Source organism: Citrus clementina, unplaced genomic scaffold (genome assembly GCF_000493195.1).
Source record: "Citrus clementina cultivar Clemenules unplaced genomic scaffold, Citrus_clementina_v1.0 scaffold_3, whole genome shotgun sequence".
Lineage (NCBI taxonomy): Eukaryota > Viridiplantae > Streptophyta > Magnoliopsida > Sapindales > Rutaceae > Citrus > Citrus x clementina.
In genome coordinates, this window is record NW_006262339.1 from 18,822,082 (window position 1) to 18,845,788 (window position 23,707).

General features: G+C 34.2%; 1 protein-coding gene across 3 annotated transcripts; it reads right to left on the reverse strand.

Annotated features, from left to right (window-relative positions):
- Nucleotides 1-1,770: 1,770 nt before the first annotated feature.
- On the reverse strand, nucleotides 1,771-6,917 carry LOC18047116. 3 transcript variants are annotated; one of them, XM_006441441.2, is made up of 7 exons: nucleotides 6,760-6,916; nucleotides 6,243-6,496; nucleotides 4,692-4,909; nucleotides 4,343-4,583; nucleotides 4,081-4,166; nucleotides 3,650-3,741; nucleotides 1,771-2,542 (listed from the first exon to the last, which is right to left on the reverse strand). In XM_006441441.2, the coding sequence occupies exons 2-7, from the start codon at nucleotides 6,339-6,341 to the stop codon at nucleotides 2,268-2,270; spliced, it is 1,011 nt and encodes a 336-aa protein (XP_006441504.1). In that variant the 5' UTR covers nucleotides 6,342-6,496; nucleotides 6,760-6,916; the 3' UTR covers nucleotides 1,771-2,267. The 3 variants fall into 3 exon arrangements, with proteins under 3 accessions (XP_006441504.1, XP_024044336.1, XP_006441505.1); XM_024188568.1 differs by lacking the exon at nucleotides 6,760-6,916 and adding an exon at nucleotides 6,679-6,719; XM_006441442.2 differs by lacking the exon at nucleotides 6,243-6,496 and having other exon boundaries at nucleotides 6,760-6,917.
- Nucleotides 6,918-23,707: the final 16,790 nt, after the last annotated feature.

Below are 23,707 nucleotides of genomic sequence, written 5' to 3' on the forward strand. Positions count from 1 at the left end.
TTTTTTATGGGTTTAATTTTGACGGTGCCTGCTGCACCCTAATTCTAACGTTCAAAAGGAAAAAGAAAAAAAAAGGAAAAAAAGTTGATCGTAGCTAAGAAGATTATGTTCACATTTCTTAACATTCAAAATATTATTATATTCTCATTTTTTATTATTATTACTTTTTTATCATCCATAATCTTTCTACTTAAATGGATAGGTTGTCGCATCAATTACCTTAACTTATAAAATAATTAAATTAAGAGGCTGAAAGCCAGGAAAATTAAAAAGATAAGATTGACCATAGAATAGAGCAGATGCCGTAGTATTTTGACTAAACACAAAGAATTTGATGGTTCCTTTGCAGTAGCTTAATATATGCTAATTATGATTAGAAGAGATCCCTACTTTTGCACGATAAACAAGCAAAGATTAAACACATATTGTCAAAAACCTTGTAATCAAGGCCACTTTCTTTTACTTGTTTTAGAGGATCTTAAAAATTAGATAAAAATTTACGATTTAGTTGAATTGCTGAGTTTGTATTGACTACGGAATCAATGATCAGGAATTGATTAGGACCCTTATCAATCCATAGTATAAGTAAAATCTAAAATAATAATTGATGGTTAATAAAAGGATATTAAAGAAACAAATCTGAACCATATGAAAAACTCATAGCAAAACTTAGCATGTTTGAATTTTAATTACCTGGTCCATCAATGGGGCAGGTTTGATAACATGTACTAAAATGGTCCATGTTTGGTAGTAAAACAAAGATTAACCGCGTTGTATTAATTGCACATCAAAGTCAAAAAAAAAAAAAAAAATTAGATTATTGAGACTCGCACTCACCGCCGGGTCTGCGCGTATCTGCACATTTCTTTTATTTTTTTTATTATTAAAATGCTTTTAATATTATTTAATTTATTTACAAATTAATGATAAGTTATTGCATATACACAGTATATAGATAGTCACCGCCGGCGACCACACATCGTCGCTAATTAGCGGTCATCGGAGTCTTTAGAAGTCGAATCTGATGTCTTTGGAATCCTTATCGTTTAGATCTACACATCTATAAAATAATCACTGATGAAGGAGACTTATATGGCTGGAAAAGAAAGTTGATAATAATCGGTTTCGACAATTCACCACGGCGAATTGAAGTTGATAAGCCTTTTCTGGGCGAAGGGTGTTTCTTTTGTTTATTATCACTGTGCAGCTGTGTAGATTCGACAAAGAGGATTCTAACGGTATGAAATATTGATTTCAACTATCTCTAGTGGGCGGTTGTCGGTGGCAGTGGACGGCAACCGGCGCAGTCGCCGGCGATTAACATTCTTATTTTTTAAATAATTATTAAAATTAATTAATTTTATAATAAAATAATAATATAAAATATTAAAAAATGTAATACGGATCATACCTACAGCAATCGTGAGTTCTTGTAATATTAAATATACAGTATTACAATATAATATAATTTAGGCTATAGTTATGTTTGAATTGATTTATGATAGAGTACGAATTTCAATCACACACACATAAAGTAATAAATAATAAAAAATTTATTATGACTCATTATTTATTATTTCTCATTTTATGTGTGAAGTTAAAATTCGTACTCCACCATAAGTGAACTCCAACATAATTTATTATAATAGAATATAATTCAATACAGTTCGGCGCACCAAACATAACCAAAAGATACTCATTAGCTACATCATCCTACTAGGCTATCTGAAAAATTAACGAAAAGCAAAATTCAATATCCCTGACAAAAATACTTGCATTCGACTATACGAGTGATTGACAAACATTAGTTAGTCAAGAAAAAGTGGGGCGACTTTTGCTCCCAAAGTTAATTAGATGAACAACAGTTACAAACATATCCTTAAAAAGGGGAATTACCAACAAGAACATGTCACATGATTCTGATTAAACTTGTTCTAGATTCATACAACACAAAATTTCCTGCACAAACTTGACCTAGAGAAGATGAAGAAAACGAAAAGAAAAAGAAGGAAGTTAGAGAAATGTTGAGTCCTATTTAATTTACCAACACGCTCTACTTGTCTGTCTACAAGTACCTCACAGAACAAAGCAACTCAATTCATGAAAATCCTTTGAAGAGAGCCATTGCTTTGAGATAGTTACAATACCATTGGTTCCGGGGCTACCTTTGAAACGCACTGGTTAGAGCTAGCATTGGGAGTTTTCCCGTTGAGTTTACCGGAACTGAAGCAAAATGAAGGGTTGGGGAGTCGTGAACACATACCGATCTATATGTTAGAGTGGCAAGCGAAAAATTTGAAGTCATGATGGTGGACACCGAGCTGCTTCAACCAGGAATCCGCTGCATTGAAAAGATCGAGAATCCTTTCTTGGTCGCTTGTATCTGGATTTAGCCAAAGATCTCCTAGCATCTTGTAAGTAGCCAGCCCAAAAGGAGTAAGGGCAATCTTGCTGCTGCTTTTTCTTTTTGGCTTACCTTCTGTTCTTTCACCAACTTCAGAACAACATGAATTATCTGTGTCATCATATTCCTTAACACACTCTGCAAAATCATGCCAGGGACAAAAGAAATATCTAAGCACAAGGAGCCATGATACAGCATTAATAAATTGCATCAATAGTATGACAAAGGAACCCGCTCAATCATCCACAAGTCACCAAAATATGCAATAAACGGAAAGGGATACCCAACATTCAGAAAGTTCTTTTATGCCTGCATCAGAAAACTCTAAGGCAGGCCGAAAAGTATATAATGTGGAAAGAGATGCCAAACTTGAATTGTAAGCTCGACATAACTTAATCCGGGTCAAAATCTTTCTTTATTATGTAAAGAAAATACCAAAATGATTTATGGCACTAGTGGTAAAAAAATATAATCATTGGTGATAGAAAATAGAGATGATGGTGATGCACTATTTGATTGTGAAAATTTGGTATGACAAGATAATTTAAGATTCTAAACCTCCATAGTTCCCCCCTATATGGATAATAGCAATTCATTTTCCCTCTTAAATGTGTAATAATAATCAGTTGCCAGATACCCTTTCAATTAGAAAGCCAGTACAGAACAATATTTCACCACCAAATGCAAGAAAAATGCAGCAAGTCTTTTTTACTATGACATCTATTACCAGTATAAGGAAATAAGAAAGCAGAAAACTTTAACACCCCTATGGCAGGGCTAATGACTTTACCAAAAATAAAGCATTATGGACTACAGAGTTAGCATAAGCCTCTTTCCATTTCTACACAGTTTGTCAAGCTACTATTGCATGATGGGCAAAAGAACGCAATCAGACCCTTGGGTAAGTGAGTTGGTATGCTAAGTAATAAACTGTTCTGGTCTAAAATTTGTGCGGGGAAACGTAGCAGCAGCGGGAAACACAACAGGCTGGTGGTGATGTAATGGAAGGCACTTCAGTTAGTTAATGTCTGACTTAATACCATCTCATTTAAACCGTCCAAACAAAGGCTATATAATGCATTTACTGGTTCCATGTCGATATTGCAAGGAAACCATGGAGAATGTGGAGAGAAAAATATATTAAGGAATATCAATTAACTTTTCAAGAGATATTGTAAAATGTTCTTGCATTTATCATTCAACCAGCGATAATTTATCTATGAATTATGTAGATAAGAAAAATACCTTGAAAAATTGACGACAGTGTATGATAAGTGAGGAAGCATGTTGACAAGTCCTTCTCATTCTTCCGGGATGGAATATGATATATGGGATACCTATCATTAAAAATCATCCACATGAAAACCTAAGAGAATCAATCTCCAAATACAGAACAAAAATAGTATGCAACAAAGTTTCCCATGTCTTAGGAAAACTTCTGCAATGATTAATATTATCTCATCAATCACATGTTATAATAGGTAATCAATACACAGCTGCCACTTGTACTTCTAGAAAAAATTTAAGAAAATTAATGCATAATCAATTCTCTTATCAGATTTTATCAGCGTCAGAAAAGACAAAATCACCTTTAAGCCGTCTCTTTGAAGTGGTTGGGCAGAGATAGAACCTATTAATCAAGAAAACGTGTAATGAGAACAGAAAATTATGCTTACCAAGCAACAGCCATCCAACTTGCTGGCGAGAGATCCACACTTTTAAGGGTTGTTAGTCCCAGATGATTCCGAGCTAATTCTGTTATCTGAATGCCACACAAAAGTTAAATATCTAATACTCAATTAAATAGTCAAGCATGGTATGCCTTTGTAATATAGCGAAGAAACTCAATTAAGTTATGATTTTGTAATTTCGCGAAGAAGCTGACAACGCTAAGCCATTAGTAGTAATGACATAACTGTGCATACGGAAAAGGATTACCTTGTCAGCAAGCGGAACCCGCCAATAAGGAGAGGCCATCTCAAAATACTGGAAGTAAAGGTGGCCAAGCTTATTGGTCATCAGCCATGAACCATCCTGTTCTACGCTTGAATCCTCAGAAATGCCATCCCAAGTTCTGCTGGAGTTGTTGCTGAGGGACCTCGATAGCTTATCACTCCCACTGTCATCACTCCAAGAATCACTTTCTAATTCTACCACATCACTATCCTCCCTCGGATTCCTACATTATATTGAATAGATATACTCAAACTCATTGCTAATAACACTATTACAATGGCTAGCTCGCTGAATTTGATACGTCAAACATAAAAATGAATTCATTAAGAACCTGGAAGCGACAAGAGACTTGTTAGTGTAGATCTGGATGGCCGATAGATAAGGGACATAATATTGCGAAATTTCCTCTCCGTTGCTCAACACCACCGGCGTACCAGCACCATATGCACTCCATTCACAGTAGCAGTTCCAAAGATCTCCCAAAGTGAAATATTCAACAATTTCCTTATCAGTTGGTTGACATTGGCTTTTCAGTTCATGAATGCAGCTCTGCCAATATTTCACAAAATTAAATTACAAAATTTCCAAATATTTTAATTTAAAAAGTTCACAAAGCTAGCAACTCCCATGGCATGCACCTAATTCATGAAACATTTTATCCCTGGAACTGTTTCGAAGATTAAAAGCAAATCACCACCAATTATTATTATTATTATTATTTTATCTTGTAATCATGCATAATAAAATGTACAGAATAATTACCTAGCCCATTACAACCAACTTTTATTTCAATTAACTTACAAGTTGCTATTTACGTCGTTATAAACGTCGTATTTGTAACCTTTTTTTTATTACATGAGATTATTGCTCAAGAGTACAACTTATATTACATAAAATTACTGAGATTAGTTTACATCAATTCTTATTAAAGACCGTCTAAATTTTTACCATTTTAAATATTCGAGAGATGTATTTTTATCCTTTTTAATATTCAAGATATATTTACTCCACTAATATTTCAAAGAGGAAAAGAATATCTTTACTTAAATTAAGAAAAAAAATTAAAAACTTTAACCCATAATCTCACAATTGTGAGGTTTGACTCTAACCACGAGAGCTAAAAACCTAGTGGCGTATTTGTAACATTTAAATAGTCACGTTTCAGATTTGGAGTATGAAGTTGATGCGTTGCTAATCTTATCCACAACTGACAACTGTACTGCAATAGACCTATAGCAGGTAGGGCCAACAAACTAAATTCACACCCGACGTGTTACACGCTAACTAATACAGCACACTGCCACGTCACCAAAAAATATCAGAAAAATAATTCAATTGGTCAAAAGGCTGAACCCTCAATCAGTGGATAAATAAATCTTACAAAATGAAACAATTCAAGCCCCCAAATTCAACTCTAAATTGCACTTAAATTAGTTTATTAATTTATGTTTCCTTCCCCTAATCAACTGCACAATTGAAAATAATATTTAAAACAAGACAATATTCCTGGCAGCTTAAGAAATACGACCAGTATTATTTTTGTTTAATCGTTTTCCTCCGTTGCGCGTACGGCTCAAATTGTCGAGGAAGCTAAAAAGGGGCCCCACCTCCCTCAAATCTCAAACGGAACGGAGAAATTATTGATTGAAAAACTACTACAGTACGATATTATCTTTTTCCTGAATTTTTCCCGACCCGTAAAATTTTTATTTTGTTTTATTATTCCGAATCAACTAAAAATAATAAAAATTATCCACACGAAACGGCGTCGTTTCGGTGTCGGAAGAGGGGAAATACATAATGTAAATTATCTACGCAGACAACTAGATATCGAAAATCGAAATTTGATCTTGAAAAAAATCAAAAACAATGGCGGCAGTACCTGAGGAGGATGCGATCGCGATGGAAGATTGGGGGTGACACAGTGAATGAAGTTTTCGAGATTCGAGTTACCTCTCGTTGACCACGACGAGGACCACATTGATCGACTGATCGTTTTTATTTTCCCGATGAAAATTCGAGAGACGGCAGCGTTTTGGCTATCCCGAAGCAGAAGGAAATTTTTTGCAAGAAACGAAAAGAAAGAAAGGGGATTGTTTTAGAGAATCCTTTTGAGACTTGCAGATTTTCTCAACTCTAAAAAGGAAGAAGAAGAAGGAAAAATAATTAAATTAGATAAAAAAAAACAAAAAATGGAAAGTGTGAACTCCCTTGAATTCACTACCTTTTTTAGAAAATATCCGAAACACGATAAATAGCTAATTAATTAAAATAAAAAATTGGATAAATGAATAAGAAAGACACTCTTTATCACTCACCTCTGATTCTGAATGCTTAATGTGTGTGTGTGTATGATATATATGTTGCTATTTATTAAATAAAAGAGAGGAATTCAATACCATAAAAAGCAGAGCAAAGCAAAAGCATAACGCTCTCTCTGTTTCTTCTTACTCTCTTTCTTTCTTGCTATCTTTCTTTCACTCGGCTCTGTTACGAGTTTTTTTTGGGTATTTATTGCTCCCCATTTCTTTTATATTTATTTATTAGAGTGAAAACAAAACGGATTAGAGCAGAAGTCTACTTGTGTTTTTAATTTATTTTATTTAAAGAAAATAACATAAAGACACTTTTCTTTTTTTTGGGTTTTTTTTTTTTTTTTTTTTATAAGTGAAGTGAAAAGGAGATAGAAGCAAAGACTAAAGGGTGAGTGGTGTCGAGGCCTTGGGCGTTCGTTTCGCCGCGTGTTGTTCTCGAGACAGCATCGATGTTGCACTCTCAAGTTTCTGTTTTTTTGGATTTTTTACTGGTTTGGCCTTTTGGTTGTAGCACACGTGTCCGTTTCAGTTTTCCCATCTTTTAAACAACGTCGAGTGTCCACATTTCCTCACGATTTTTTTCTTTCCTTACGTTTTGTTTTCTTATACGATGAAAATGACGGCACATAATACACACGCACACACACGTAGATACGCATATAAACTAGTTTTCAGGTTTGAAATTTTAAAATACAGAAAAATTTTGTGAAATTTTTAAAACTATGAGATTTAAAAGTTTTAAAACTTTTTCTATTTTAAAATTGCAGATTGAAACATTTTTATACATATACAAAAACACACACACACATATATATATAGTAGTTTTCTGATCTGAAATTTTAAAAAACGGAAAAGCTCAAGAAACCCGAATTTTGAAATTCTGAATTAGAAAATTTCTACACACACATACAAACTCAATTTTCAACAAATCAATTTATATTTTCAAGGAGATGGGCTAACAAGTGTTTACGAATGATTTTTTTTTTTTTTTTTACCACGAGATATCTTAGGGAGGGTCCCAACTGTGGGAGGCACCTTTAAGTCCGTACCACAATTCAGACTAAAAGTTTCCGCTCGAACTGAGAGGCACATGTTCTTCTAACAAAGGCGACTTTCCTGCGACTCGAACTGGGGAACAAATTCAGTCAAGCCACTTAAGGGGACTCCATTGCCAGTGGAGCCAACACTTTGTTGGTTGTTTACGAATGATTTTGTAAGGAGTATGGAATCAATGAAATAGCCTGATGGTGAACTAAAATGAGGTAGGCAAGTTACATTGAACTACGAAATAAAATACTAATTGGATGTCGAGATTATGAAGTAACCTATAAAACAAAGACAATAAAGGTCGAAGGTAGGGCTAGCAGTGGCTGATGACCACACTTTAACTCTCAAGTCAAATTCCTCAATCATCCAATCAAGGTTTAGAGTTCAAGAACCCTTGAATCTCAACAATGGTGGATATCAAGAGATTAAAGTTAGCGAGAGAAAGAGTGGAGTTAAGAGAGAGTTCTCAAGTCCATTTAAAATTGAAACCTACTGAACTTAAATAAAAGTGTACTTGAGCGTCCTTTTTTTTTATTCCGACCAGTTGGGCAATTTTCCATTGGTTCTTTTCCCCTCAAGTAGGGATAGCTTGGTATTTCACTAAAATGCCAGTTATTGGTAATTCTTATTAAGCTTGGTAGCCCATATGCAAGCGGTGTTTTCCATTTGGACCATTGTCCACATCGCCCGTGTTGCTTTGATAGCTCAGCTGTCTCAATGAGATTGTTCTAGGTTCCTACTATATCCATTCTTAAGGGATCACAACTCCTTTGCTAAGATCAGAGCTACTACAGAAGATTTGGAATTTCTTAAGGCGAAGTAAAAGATTCCCTTTAGTTTCATACTTGGAGTCCTTAAAATATATGAGACTCTTAGTAATCCTCAAACGAATTGGATTTCCCTTCGTTTAGATATATTTAATTTTAGGGTAAGACTTCTCCTCTAGGAATATTTTAGGAAAATGCTTTGCACTTTTAATGTTGCTCCAGGACAATTATCTCTACCTGAATGGAGGATTTTGAGCGGGTTACTTGTCCTCTGAGCAGAAATGGAGAAAAAGAGAGATCATCTTGATGAAATAAGGCTTATTTCAACCCATAAATATTAGCAAACATGATCGAATTACTTATCTTTCAACCTAGTCCAAGGTAAACAACCTTATTCCCACTCGGCCTAATTAAAAAAAAAAAGGGTGAAAACATAGTTGGTTCATAATATATAAAAATTAGAGGCCATTTATTAAGTGAGGAATCGGTTTAATATTTAGGGTATTTGGTTTATACTTTAACTATTTCCCATAATTCTCTCTTCTTTTAACTGTTTGTGACTTAGGCCTCCTCCTCTTGAGGGTAGATTTGGGTTGTACTAAGAACAATACCCTTCTAATAAAGATATAGGAAAAGGTAAGTGCACTTGGACATGAGATCGGTCGGCAAAATAAGGAGGGAGAAATTGTTATTAATAAAAGGTTGTTGATGCCGATCTGATTAAATAGTTGCCGACTTCTACTTCTATATTTAAAACTATGGGAAGTGTCATGCCCATGCAATGCCAATTCCCTTGAAATAGTTCTTTAATTATCTTTTAACTACTTCTCTAAGCTTTTGCAAGAATGAATTTTTCCCAAAAAACTGATAATAGTAGTGGCGTTAAATCAATCAATGCAAAGGTTTTCCTTCAATATTTAATGCATGGTGCACCTAAAGAGGACAAACAATCTTCTTTTTTTTTGGTACAATAACGAGCCTATCTAAAGGCTAAGGCAAAACAGTGCGAGGGTATGAAACCCCAGTACAATCATGCAGAAGCCATAAATCAGGCCCTGGAGGAGGAGAATTAAAAATGTGCAGACCAACAGGCAAGGATAGAGCAGAGTTTGCAGACAAACAATCTTCTTTGATAGCTAATATTAATTTCTTGGCTTCTCTAAACGGCATTAGAAAATCTATTCAAGTTCTTTCATCTTTTAAAGTTGGAGGAACTTCAGATGCCCCTTCAGCTAAAAATAAAAGGCATTTCACTTCTTCGGATGTAGCTAGAATGTTTGTTATTGGTGAGTTCGAGTTAACTATGGTGATTGACACGACTCAAAAGTACTATTACTCATAAGTATAAGAGTGTCTAGTTATAATATAACCCGATGAGTCTAGGGTCGAACCACATGGAATTTAAAATTTAGTAATCAATTTGTTAAATAAAGAAAATTAATTGCGGGAAAAGAAATTACTATGAATCAATTTAAAAATATACTAAGATTACGTGATCCACTATCGGATTTCAAATTACAATTATAACTACTCTCTCACATTTGTATTTTTCAATTATTTCACCAATTAATTATTATGTCATTTAATTCTTAACTAACTTAAAGTGTGATAAATATGGGACTAAGTACCTAATGTGCCACAACTAGATTGAAGTGTCGACATTAAGTCAAAACGCCATATAAATATGAAGTGATTTAGATCTATAAATTAACATGCCATAAAAAAATTAGTGAGGAAGAAAAATACAACAAATAAAACTTTATGATTCATTTGAGAGAATAATTAATTCAATAATTTGAATCCTTAAGCTTCACATTTCACCTCAGTTTAGAAAATTAGCCACTCATTTTAAGAAAAAAAAAACACTCATTTTATTTAACAAACTTTTGTAATAAATTACAAGGATATTCATTACACCAAAAAAACAAGAAAAGAAAGAAAGAAAAAATTCCTCAGCTTCACTCTACTCTTTCCTCCCCAGCTCCCCCTCTTCGCAAAAGCTTCTTCTATTTATAGGCAGCCGTCAGCATCAAATTCTTTTATTCTATTATTATTTGTCATTATTATCACATAAACAAACAAGAAAAACATGGGTGATGGTCAGGTGGCATAATGGCCTCCTAACCATCACCAACATGATTGCCCACTTTTTTTCTTTTTTATTTTTTTTATTTTTATTATTTTTTTAATTAATTACATCTCCTCAATAATGTTTTCCAAATGGTCTAGCAATTCTTTTTTATTTCTCACCTCCTGTTCCAACTCCTCTTTATTCTTGAAATATATATATACTATAAAATTAAAATAAAATTAACATGTTACAAATTAATTTAATATAAAAATATATTTGGGGAGTGTTAAGATAATTTGGGAATAATGAACGCATTAATCGATATTGTAAGTGAAAAACTGATAATTTTATCCTTATTAAATGTACACTTTTTAATGTCAACCAGTGATCAAGCAAAGCATTTGGCTGAACATTTCTTTCATGCTCGTAAGATTTTGATTCCTGAAATGGTAGACGAAGCCAAGCGCTTGCCTTTTCAGAATTGTCATATGAATATGCTATATGTTGCTTAGGAGGTATACTTCTTCTACTCTTCCATATTATAAGGTGCCTGATTTATTCTAGTTTTTGACAATTTGCCTTATATTTGAGCAATGGTCCTGCTTTGGTTGCAAGTGCTGAGAAAAACATTGTTGAAAGAGATATTTTTTATGAGAAAATATCTTAGGTAACCCAAGATTGCCAAAGTAGAAAAAATAGGGTAACTCTAGTATCCCCATAGTAGAGAAAACAGGTTGTTGAAAAGAATGCAAGGCTGAAAGATGAATTGAAGAGTATAAAAAGCTTATATGATGCTGCCAAGAAGAAGCGTGCCTTAGAGCTTGCCCAGAAAAATGCTCAAATCCATACTACATCTACTGAAAGAGTTGTAAAACAAGGAAGGCCATGGTTTTACTGTGTCCCAAATTTGGAAGAATTTTCTGACTGTTGATCATTCTTTTGGGAGATTGGAATTACTAAAAAAAAAAAAAATTATGTAAGAAGTGACTGAATTGGTATCTCTTCTTATAACTAATGATCTTGAAGTGGATAATCCCAGCAGAGGTGGATTTTATCAAATAGCCACTAGAGACTCTAATGTACCTGAGCATCTTGTTGATCTTGATGATGATGACAAAGAGAAGAATCTACAAACCACCATTTGACGAGCTTCTAGAACAGATTAATTGTGCTTATGTTATTTAAACCTTTAAAACCTAGTGTTGGTTTGAAGTTCCTCTCACTATAGCTTTTAGGATTTTTTTTTTTTTGGTTCTATTTTACTTTTTTCGTGATTTTTTATTTTGGACATTGCATTTGGTTCATGTGCCTTAAGCAAGGTATGCCAAACAAGACTATTTATGTAGTAAACTTGGTTTATTTTAGTATTAAGTTATATGATATATGTTTATTTCAAGATGATGCCTCTATTTCTAGTTTAGCTCTACTTGAGCTTCGATGATTTCTTGAACTTTTTAATCTTTATCCAAAAGTTGGAGAAAATCACAACTACTCTTTTTTTAGATAAATCTAAATTAGACACAAAACTTCTTTAATAGATATATATTTGGTGGAGAAGGATCCCAATCTAATCACAAATCTCTATAATCAACATTTGGGGAGATTAGATACCCTTGGCATATAAACCCATAGTGTTAAACATAATCTACGTAGAATCTTTTCCATGATGATTGTTGACGCTAATTTCTGGTCAACCGAAGAGTTCAATAAAAGGGTGATATAAAGAGTAAAACACCAAAGATTTACGTGGTTCAGCGCTTGGCCTACGTCCACGGGAGTCAAGAGAACAAATTCACTATAAAATAATGATTACAACGGAGATTTTCTTTCTTACTACTCTCTTGCCAATTTGTTTTTTGTTTTTGCCTGCCTCTACACCTCTGGAGCTCTCTATTTATAATATAAATTTTCGATATCCTAAATCTTTATTAATTCCTAATTTTTATCAACTTCCCCTACTTAGTTAGAATTTTATTTAAAATCTATTTTTGTCTCCTTCTTAAAGTAGGTTCCGAAACTTCTAGATTAATTAGAATTTTATTACGCTTTGTTTCCTTGTATGTTGAAGGCTATATTTCCTTTTATTTTTGGTTTCCTGGTTTACTTTTGACTTTTCTTGGTTCCTGGTTCTTGATTCTTGGACTTTTTTCTTTTTCTACTTTTCACTTTTACTTGGTTCCTGGTTCCTGGTTTCTGATTCTTAGTTCTTGGTTCTTGGACTTAGCCTCTTTTTCTATACTCATGCTCCATGCTGCTTCATGGGTTTCATGCTTCATTTTCTCTTGGTATCAACTGCCCCCTTGCACTTTTAGGGTTTTATTATTCAAGCTCAAAAGAGCTACTTCCTCGCTTATTTATACTTGGTTGTCACCTCTTCAACCCATCAATTGGTCTTTTTTCTCTCGTTCAACAACCAACTTTTTTTTTAAGTCTTGCCCACTCTCTTTTGGGGAGCATTTGCCATTGTTTTCCCTACTCTCTTTTTTTTTTTTTATCAACAATGTCATTCAATTCACCAGACTTTTCTGAATCTGAACTTTGTGAATATCCTCTAAAAGAGGATGATTATCAGCCTGTAATTAGTCAACCATTCAATGTAAACTTTACCCCTGCTTTTTTTCCCTCATTTTATCTCTACTGGTCCCTATTTTGCCTCTACAGAGTGGAGTATAGATGAAGAGGTTAACCACATCGATGAAATGTCACTCGAATCCCTCTGTGTCTCTTACGACATACCTCATTCCATTTCCTTAGAAAGGGCTGGGGAAAATGATAAACCTAGCCATCCTCCTCCCGGTTGTCACCATGCACCCTGATTTTTTTACCCACGGTGTGGGACTCCCTTTTCATCCTTTTCTTAGGTACATGCTTACCAACTTCAAGTGTGCCCCTGCTCAATTAAGTCCAATTGTATGGTGTGCTATGATTGACATGTACATCCTTTGGAAATAAAAAAACCTCCCTAGCCCTACTTTCCAACAATTTCAATTTGTTTACCAATTGATGGCCATCTTCAATCCTAATCGAGGCCCTTCTATAAAGGGTTGGTATTACGTGCGCACCTGGTCTAAGTTTCCTCCTTTAATTATCCAAAAGAAATCTTCTGGGGGGGTCTTGGAAAGACTCATAGTTTTTTGTTAGTAAAGACTGAGAGTTTAGGGAATTTAGTGATATAAACCCTAAATGTCGGGTTCAAACCCATTTTTATACCCCAGGTAACTATTTGGACACTATTTTGATATACTACCACAGCGTCACTAACCCCTTTTTTTTTTTAGCTACTTGGAATACACCTCATCCTATTTTTGGTAATGAGGGAGAGTTGTTGCTGAGTGTCCTCAAAATTCCTCAGAACATAGATCTTGGACATATCTTTCCTAACCAAGTTTTGTTTTTGTCAATATTTGGTTTTATCTGCCCTACACATCTTGTAGATACTCCTAGAGGTGAGTTTTTGTTCTTTTCCATATCATTGATCACGCAGAAACATGTAATTATTTTTTTTTTAGCCATGTCTTCCAGGAATGACGGAGCTCGCAAAAAGAAAAAGATTGAAAAGTTTCCTCCTTCTAAGATTAGTAGAAAGTTACGAGACATGCCTACATTTCATGTTGGAAGATCATCTTCCCAAACTGTTATTCATAATCATCCTCAGCAAAAGACCTTGCCAACTGTTAACATGACTTTGTATCCACCATCTTTCAGCTCTTCTGCTACTGCCAACATATCTACTTTTGCTCCTTTCCCATCAGACTCCAGGCAAGGGACCTTGCCTGCGGTGGAGGGCTTACCCAACTTTACTTAAGAGGACTCTGCTCATACGTATCTTAATTCTTTCAACCAACTTTGACCCCAGTACGTTTCTTCCAATGACGTGAGGCATATTAAAAATTGTGACCCAACTGACATCATGTTAAATAATATCTGTCAGGTACCTCACACTTCCTTACTCTTGATTTTTCAACAAGGTGTCCATCGATTAAAATTTTTTATTTATTTCACTGTAGCTTTCCTGTGCCATCCAAGTATCTAAAAAAAGAATTAAAAATTTGATGTTAAAAGGGAACACACTAATTAAATCTGGGTGAGCTTTTGAGAGGCAGATTGCTGGGCTAAAGGGAAACTTAGTTGAAGAAAAAGCTCGTGTGGTGCAACTAGAGACGAAATATGATAACCTGGAAACTGAGTATGACAACCTGAGGGCTCAGTCCCAATCTAAGATTCAAAATTTGTCCAATTCCTTTAAACAACTTAATTTTCAAATGTCCACGGCCAAAGCTTCGGCTGTGGAGGAATGCAAGACTTTTGCTAAGTTTGCCAACATTATTGATGAGGAATTTTGGAAAGGTGCTACCAAGGTGAAAAGTGAAAACATTGATGGAAAGTCATTATCCTCACCTTGACTATAGCTTCCTAGAAGATGATGAAGACGAGGACTGATCATGGAATATGCCCCCCCCTTTTTATATCAAGCTGGTGGGATTATATGATGCTTCTACTTTCCACTTCTCTTGTAATAGACTTATAAAGTTGTTGTTCTTTTTTTGTCACCTCAATTTTCGTGCACGAAGCCTTTCTTGAACCAGTAATTTGCTCAACATGCTTAACTTTTGGGAAGTCCCTTAGAATCGTGAAATTCGCTTGACTTTTCTGCATCAGACTTTGAAATTTGCTTTAATTTTTCCTACTTTAACTTTTCTTTTTTGATTTTTCCTGCTTTAACTTTTTTTTGTCTTTTCTTACTTTAACTTTTCTTTTGCTTGTTTCCTGCACCGGGAAACGTGCTTTAACAATTACTTTAACTCTTTTCGACATGCGTTAACGTTTCCTACCTAAGGAAATTGCTTTAACTTTGCCATGAAATTTACTTTAAATTTTCATGCATGCTTTAACTTTTCTGAGAAATTGCTTGAAATTTGGTTTTAGCTTTTCTTGTTTCTTTCTGGTTAGAATAGGAAACTAAAAAGGAAAACAACATAGATTGTGAAAGAAAAGCCTTTATTCATAAATAGCTATAAGTTTGATCGTGAACAATCATTTGGTAATAACTAAATTTTATAATGGCTTAAGGAGGGCTTCACTATTACTACTAAAAAATTAATAAACTTTCTATTGATAATAGATCCTTAAATACTCTGCATTCCAGGGACGCAGAAGCACGACTCCACTCATATCTTTTATCCTGTAGATTACAGGACGAACAATTTCTGTTATTTTGTAGGGACTTTCCCAGTTCGACCCCTACACTCTAACATTCTGCTCTCTGGTATTCTGAAATACCTTTCTAAAAACTAAGTCCCCAACCCGAAAGTTTCTTGAATTTACTTTTAAATTAAAATATCGAGCTGCCTTTTGTTTATACGCAGCAACTCTAAGTCGGGGATGTTATATTTTTCTTCCAATAAGTCAAGATTGAATTTTAGTTGCTTCTCATTTTGCTCTGGCTGAAAGTGTTGCACTCAATATGATGGCATCCCTATTTCAACTAGAACCACTACCTTCGTACCAAACGCTAAGGAATATGCTTTAACTTTGCATAAATAAAGGACAAGTCATTCATTCATAAATAAGAAGTTAATTAGTTAACTCAATGATAAATATAGCCAGAGATTAAGCATCCATTTACAAATGGTAGAGATATTAAGTTGACTATAGTAGGGTGCTCTCGAAAGCCTCCCAAGGTCTTCTCACAAAGTATATATAAACTTAATAATGTAAAAAGCAATTATAATGTGTTAACAAAACGTTCTTGATTGCATAAAGGTCCTTTTACATTTATCTCCTTGCTCGACTCTCTCAAATTCCATCTTTCTTGAGCTATTACCAAATTCAAATATGAAATCAACAATGACTCGAATTTGGGACAGGCATGCGAGGCTAGTGCTTGGAATGAATTTCTAAACTTTAGGTGTCCTTTGATGTATTATGGACCTGAGATATCCTACCCAACCATTGGGAAAGCTCGATATATCTACTGTACCCTAAATATCTATTCGTAGGGTACTCCAAATACTTTGAGATGTGGAGAAAATATTATTTGGCGGATCTCCAAGGAATTACATTTAGTACATTGTTGGTGTTTGATTCCACATTGGCACTCTCTCAGCCTATAATCTAATGTACCCCAACTTTAAGTGATGTGCCTTTTTAATGACTTCTTAAGTTAGCAGGATATTCTCTATTAAGCCTTCTTTCTTTCATCCTTCTTAGTAATATAAGACTCTTTTTTATGGAAGATGTTTTTGGTCTATAATGACTATTTCGCCTATATTATTTGCTTTTATATCACTATAGTTACTTCAACAGTAGATCTAACCATTCTACGATATCATAAATGCACCTTATATTTGGTGTTGATCATTATTGATAACTCTTCATGACCTACTATTGGTGTTGATCACTTTTCTCTTTATTTCATCCTCCATATAACAGGTTTTTAGTTCTACATTTTTCTTATTAGAAATGGTGTTAGACTCCACGGATGCTTTGCTGCCATTCATTCATACATATGTTAAATCTTGTTGGTTATCGCTATAAAGGTTTGTTGTAGCATTCTCCACAGAGGCCACCAATTGTTTTCACTAGATTTCAATTATTATCATTGAATTTAGCCGTAACTCGATTTCTACAAATCAATTTATATTTTGAAGAAGACGGATTAACAAAGGTTTAGGAATGATTTAGTGAGGAGTATAGAATCATCAATGTAGTTTGTTGAATTGAGGTGATAACGCAGCGGATTGCTAGATGCGCTTTAACTTGCGTTCTCTAAAAATTAGAGAAGAAAATTGAAAGCAAATTCTTAGCGAGAACTCAGAAACAATGAAATTTCGATTGAAGATTTTATGCCTCATAACTTACACAAAAGAGGTATTTATAGTTGCAGGAAAAAAATTTAAAAAAAGGTTAGGTGTACCTAACTCTCCATCCAAAATTGAATATCTAGAACAATAATTAGTCTAATTTAGTGGCTACATCAGGTGAGGTAGGTAAAGTAATTTGCGTGTGTGAATGAAACAATGATTGGATCTGAAGGTCATAAAATAACATTCAATACAGAGAGAACATAGGTTAAAGGTATGATCGGCAATAGTCGACAACTAAACGACGACACTCAAATTAGGTTAAAGATGAAGTTAGAGAGAGAGAGAGAGAGAGAGAGAGATCAAATTCTTTTAAAATTGAATTTGTTGAGTTTAAATAGGAGCGAACTCGAGGGACTTGAGATCCAGCCACTTTGGCAATTTTCCATTAGTTTTTACCTCCTTAAGTAAGGATAACTGAGTAATTTCACTTAAATTGTTGTTATTAGTGATTTTCATCAAGCACAACAGCCCAACTATAAGTGGTGTTCATTATTTGAACCATTATATAAAGTTTAAGGTTTGTTTGATAGATCAGCTAACTCAATAAAATGATTTTAGGAGAGCTAACATGCCCTTATTTGATTACTTAAGGTTTTAGATCTATTCTTTTATTGGGTCCCTACTTTTTTCCATACAAAAACAGAGATTCTCTTGTTCATGCTAACATTCAGGAGACTCATGTACACTCAAACATTCTCAGTTCGTTTGCATTCCTGCCCTCTCAAGTGAGTAATCTAGAAATTGTAAAGTTCATGACCCTATTGACATCATTTTAAATTATATGTTTCCTGTATTTTATATTATTCTAAATTGTCTTTTTCATGTATTTTATAACATTGTGGTAGTTATATATTTATAGCATCCAAATTTTATAATGTGCAGGATTCTTCCTAGATTAAAATTTTTCCTCTATATATGCATAAAATATAAAAGAATATTTGTATAAGAACATGATTGTCATGGATGGGATTGGATCGAATTATATTCGGTACGTAATGTCATATTTCTGTTAACATGAATATGTTAATAATATTGATTTTGATGATAACAAATTTTAAATGGTTTTTTATTAAAATGTTGGAGCTATACCTTAATAAATGAGAGCCTTATAATAATTCCAATTATATTCATAAAAGTTGGATAACTGTTAAAATTCAAATTGGAAAATGATTCTCTGCAAAATCTGGCTTAAAATGCAATTCTGGAAATAAACGGTAAACCATTTTATTTTAAACGGTTAACCGATTAAAACCAGAGAGCAATAAATTGCCTAAACTCTAACCTGTTAAGAAAAACGGAAAACACAAAAGGCTGGGAAGGCTACTGGAATTTAATGGCGAACTGTTTATTTAAACAGTTAACCAATAAAATCCATAATGAAAGATTGTACTTAGAAACAAACGGCAAAAGCTTAACTGAAACGGATAAGGCTAACTTGTTTTGCAGGTTATTGGAAACAAACGGCGAACCGTTAATGACAAACGGCTAATGATAAATTCCAGAAAGATTATTTCGTATAAATCTTTAACCGTTTAGTATTAACTAACAACTGAAGTTTATCTTGCAGGTCTCTGGATTTTAACGGCTAACAGGTAAACCTAAACGGCAAACCGTTTATTTGAAATTTGGCCCAACAGTAACTTTTGACCAGCCTAAACGGTTAACCGTTAATGGCTAACAGTGAACAGTTTTCGGGCAGACAGTTTGTAACGGCTAGTTTTTCAGCTCCAACTATATATAAGCTCATACAAATTCAAACAAGATTGATCAAAACACGACCATTGAGCTTATATTCGAGAATACAATCTTCATAGAACTTTAAAACACATTCTTGTTTCATCTATTCACACATTGGGCATTAATTTGTAATCTTAAATATTGTGTGAGAGAAAAACAATTTTTAATCTTTTACTTTGAGTGATTGTAAGTGTTGGGATACACTTGGGTTAAGAGATTGGGGATAATCTCTTGTTGTAAAGGTTCATTGACACTTTGGAAGTCAAGTGTAAGCATTTGAAACCTTGGAGGTTTGCCTAGTGAAATTCTCAAGCCCGGAAAGCTTGGACGCGTGGACGTAGGCGAGGTTGGCCGAACCACGTAAAAATCTTCGTGTTTGAATCTCTCTTCCCTTATCTTTTTATATTGTAATTGATTTAATTGTTATTCCATTAAATTCATTTTAGATTTGCATGATAATTTGTTTTAGAATCAAATAATTTTTAGAATCCCAATTCACCCCCCCTCTTGGGTTGCATACTTGTATTTCAATTTCCATAATCTTAATTATGAAAATTTTGTTTAATAAGAAATCAAAATGGCATTATTACCTTTTATTAATAATAATTGTTAAATTCCTAATTAGGATTCATGAGGTAATTTTAGAAAAGATTTATTCTTTCCAAAGTTAATAGGATTTCCTATGGTTCTCTAAAAATTCATACTCTTTGTTTTTTCTTCTATAACCCTAAGTTCATAGTGGCATTTATTTTTTTAATTCTTTTATCTGCACATCACTCCTTTCTTATACCCTATAATTTGAACAATTGCTTAGAAGAGATTGCTAAGTCTTACTTTACTTACACTCTACTAAATTTCCTATTGTTTTGTTCTACTAAGAGTCTTATCTTGCATGATTTTAGATTGTTATAGACCTTTATGTAAAGCTAGCAAAATTTGACATTACCTGATTACCCGACATGAACACAACAAAAATAAATGTATGGGTCGTCGAATTTAACACGATTATTAAATGGGTCGGGTCCGGGTCAACACAATTTTTTTCCGTGTCCGGTTAGGGTTAAAATTCTTGATCTATTTACCCGATCAATAACCCGATTATATTTTCTATCTTAAAATAATTTACAGGTTCTTGTCATCAAAACTCAAATATTATAGATGATTTTCTCTTTTATTTCTATTCTTTGAAACGATAAATATAAATACAATGTTTTATTTATAAAATTTTAAATACATTTAGAACTTCAATAGTGTAAATGTGTAAAATATTAGTAGATATGTATATTTTATAATATTGATATATAATATTATTTACGTATATATAATTAAAACCTCAATAGTATAAATGTGTAATATTTTGTTAGATGTGTATATTTTATAATATCGATAAATTATGTATGTATGTATGACAGTGGGTAAATATTTTATATAACTTTCTTTAATATATAGATATTAAGCATGTTATTGGGTAACCCGATTATTTTTCCATGTCGGATTTGGGTCACAATACTTTGACATGATTATTAAATGGGTCAGGTTTGGATCGACCTAAATTTGACACGATATGAAGCTGACATGATACGAACACGACCCAATGACCCGTTTTGTCAGCTCTACCTTTATGTATGATTTAGGATGTGTTTAAGTTATGTTTAGTGCATTAATTTGTTTTTGAATCTTGTTAGTTAATTTTTTATGCAATAAAAGCTCTGAACAATTCTGGACAATATGAATATCTCGAAATAAAACTTATATTTTATGAATGATTATTTAGCAAAGCCTTGTCTTTATGTAAACTAGATATATAGGGCTTATTGAATAAATTTTATTTCATAAGATTTGGCCTTATTTTCGATTTTATATGAATTTTCGAAAGACATTGTTGTACTCAAAAACTGTGATTTTAGTAGAATGACCAAGTTTACAAATTTATTTGGAATGCCAAATGAACTCAGAAAATTCTAAAATTTTAAACAAAGATTATTATATTGTCTTGTATTCTCATTTTTAATTTCATATTTCTTATCAATATATAATTTTATAAAAATCTCAGAACCTATGTTGTTTAGTTAATGCACTGTAAGACAGTTTTGAATTTGTCAAGAAACAAATGGTTTTGAAAATGTTTTTGGCATAGGATCGTCTTGAAAATTTTATGGGAGATACCCATGGATGTGTAAAATAGTTTTGTATAATATTGTATCATTCTGATTATTAGATTAACAATGAAAATTCAGAGAACCAGACTTGTACATGTATGAGTTAGAAAATTAGGATATTGGAATAAGTTATTAATAGTTATATCTTGTATTTATTCAAGTTACTTGAGGCAGTTGGAGGATTAGTGGTGTATTAAGATCATTGTTTTTGTCAAGGTAAGTATCTTTATTCCTAATGTATTGGTTATGTATGATTATTTTGATAACTATTATGAGTCAATGTGTTTTTATAGATCTTTAAAAATTCACTGATTTTCATACCAAAATTATATAAATGTTTTCAAATATGAAAATTAAGTGGTTTTTATGGTTTTAACAAAATATTCTAAATGCCTTTAAACAAACAATTTATTTTGCTAAATGATTATCTTTTATGAAGTTATTTATTAAATGTTAGAATGGAATTTACTTTTCAAGTGTAAATCATTTTTATGATCTTTTATGAACCCTATACGAATGTGACCAAGATTATTTATGAAAATTTATTCAATGGCCACCTGTTGAGATTTTATGAAGCTCACCTCTCGAGGGTCAAAGTGCCACATGCAAGTCATTACATATGAAAAATATATTTAAATATTTTGGTTCATTCTCAATAGTCATGTTGATTCTGATTCTGATCGTTACGAATTTGTGTCCTTCTATTACAATATGTAATTTTGTAAAACTTATGTTTCTAATATATATTTTGATAAAGAAAATAAGGCTTGCAAAAGTGTGTTGGGAATAGTTTTACTTACCGAGTTGACGGCTCACCTCTCGTCATTACTGTTACGTAAATAAAAGCACCAGGTCGGCCATGCTACTATTTCCACCCCGGCATGGATCACTTCAGCCGAATGGTACGAGCAGAACACGGTGACAAGATGAACCGACCATAGGCGAATATACCGACCAGAGGTATATACCGAGCCGATACCCATCCCCCAAAAAAGCGGGAACACGATCTCACAGAATCACGGTAGTTATGCTTTTCCCAAAACCGTTGCGGGAGATGCGAGATCCCACGTTTGCCCATAATGTAGCAGTTAGAGTCCCATGAGGGGCTGCCACCACCCGAAAAAAGTGGGATGCAGGGCAAACGGGAACGTGGGGACAGCGGCTATAAAAGAAGAAGAAATCAATGAAGAATGGGAGAGAAAAATTGAGAGAGGAAAAACGCTGCCAAAGTGCAATCAGGCCTTTTTCTTAAAAAACTTCGAATAGACTAGAAACGATTCTTGAATCCAAATTGCATTGTTTTCCCATAAACACCTTGTGCTAACTTTGATCCGTTTTTTGTGAACGCAGGTCTAGTAGGAGAAAAGAGGGCGATTCCAACCCCAGTTATTCGAGCAATAGTTGATAACACAAACGTTGGTGAAAAAATCTGGTCGGTCAAAAGGCGAGTAGATTTAAGCATCAACATTTTGACGCCGTCTATGGGGAGCTGAATAAAAAGCTACCACTAAATTAGTAATTACCGGAGAAGTAGCGAATGATTGGATACGGATGTGTCAAGAAAGGATACTTTAAGGGAGGATAATGAAACGGTGGAGACAATCACTCTCCGGGAAATTACAAATGAAGCCCGAGAGAGGATGATGCAAGATAGATTGGAGCGGATGGAGAAATAAATGGAAACTCTCGCGACCATACTGCACGAGTTGAGGGATGAGCGGAGAAGGGATTGTGAAACCCCCGTGGGGAGAGATGATGTTGGAGCAGAACCCAGCCTCCGGAGGCGTAGAGTCGAGGAAATCCCTCCGCCGGCAGACCAACCTAACGGGGTGCATCCCCACAAAAGTACTGGTCGAGTTCCATGAGAGCGAGTAGATGAAGGGAGGGACCAACCTCTCCCCGGACGGGTATTGGAAGTCAATGGCCGAGGGGCCATTGTTGATAAAGGAGAGCTCAGACATCGGTTGCACAATGCCGAGCTGGAACGAGACCGGGTAGTTGCATGTGACCCTGACCGTGCCGTAGAATTAGAAGGGGAGGTGCGCAAATTGGCGCAGGTAATGGAGGAGATACAAGGCAAGAGAAAGCTCCCGAGCTGGAGGATAATGCTGGATAAAGAATCCCCGTTATCAACCGAGATCATGGGTACAGTAATCCCAAGAGATTTTCGATTCCCCGACCTCAAATACTCCGGTTGAAGTGACCCTCTGGTGCATATTGAGCGTTTCAACGACATGACGGGGGTGCAGGGGTTGACACCAGCTCAGAGGTGTAGGGTGTTCCCATTGACTCTCGAGGGGCGAGCCCGAGAATGGTACCGCAAGCTGCCCCGAGAAGGTATAAAAGGGTACGAGCAGATGTGGCAAGAGTTGGCCGAACAGTTCC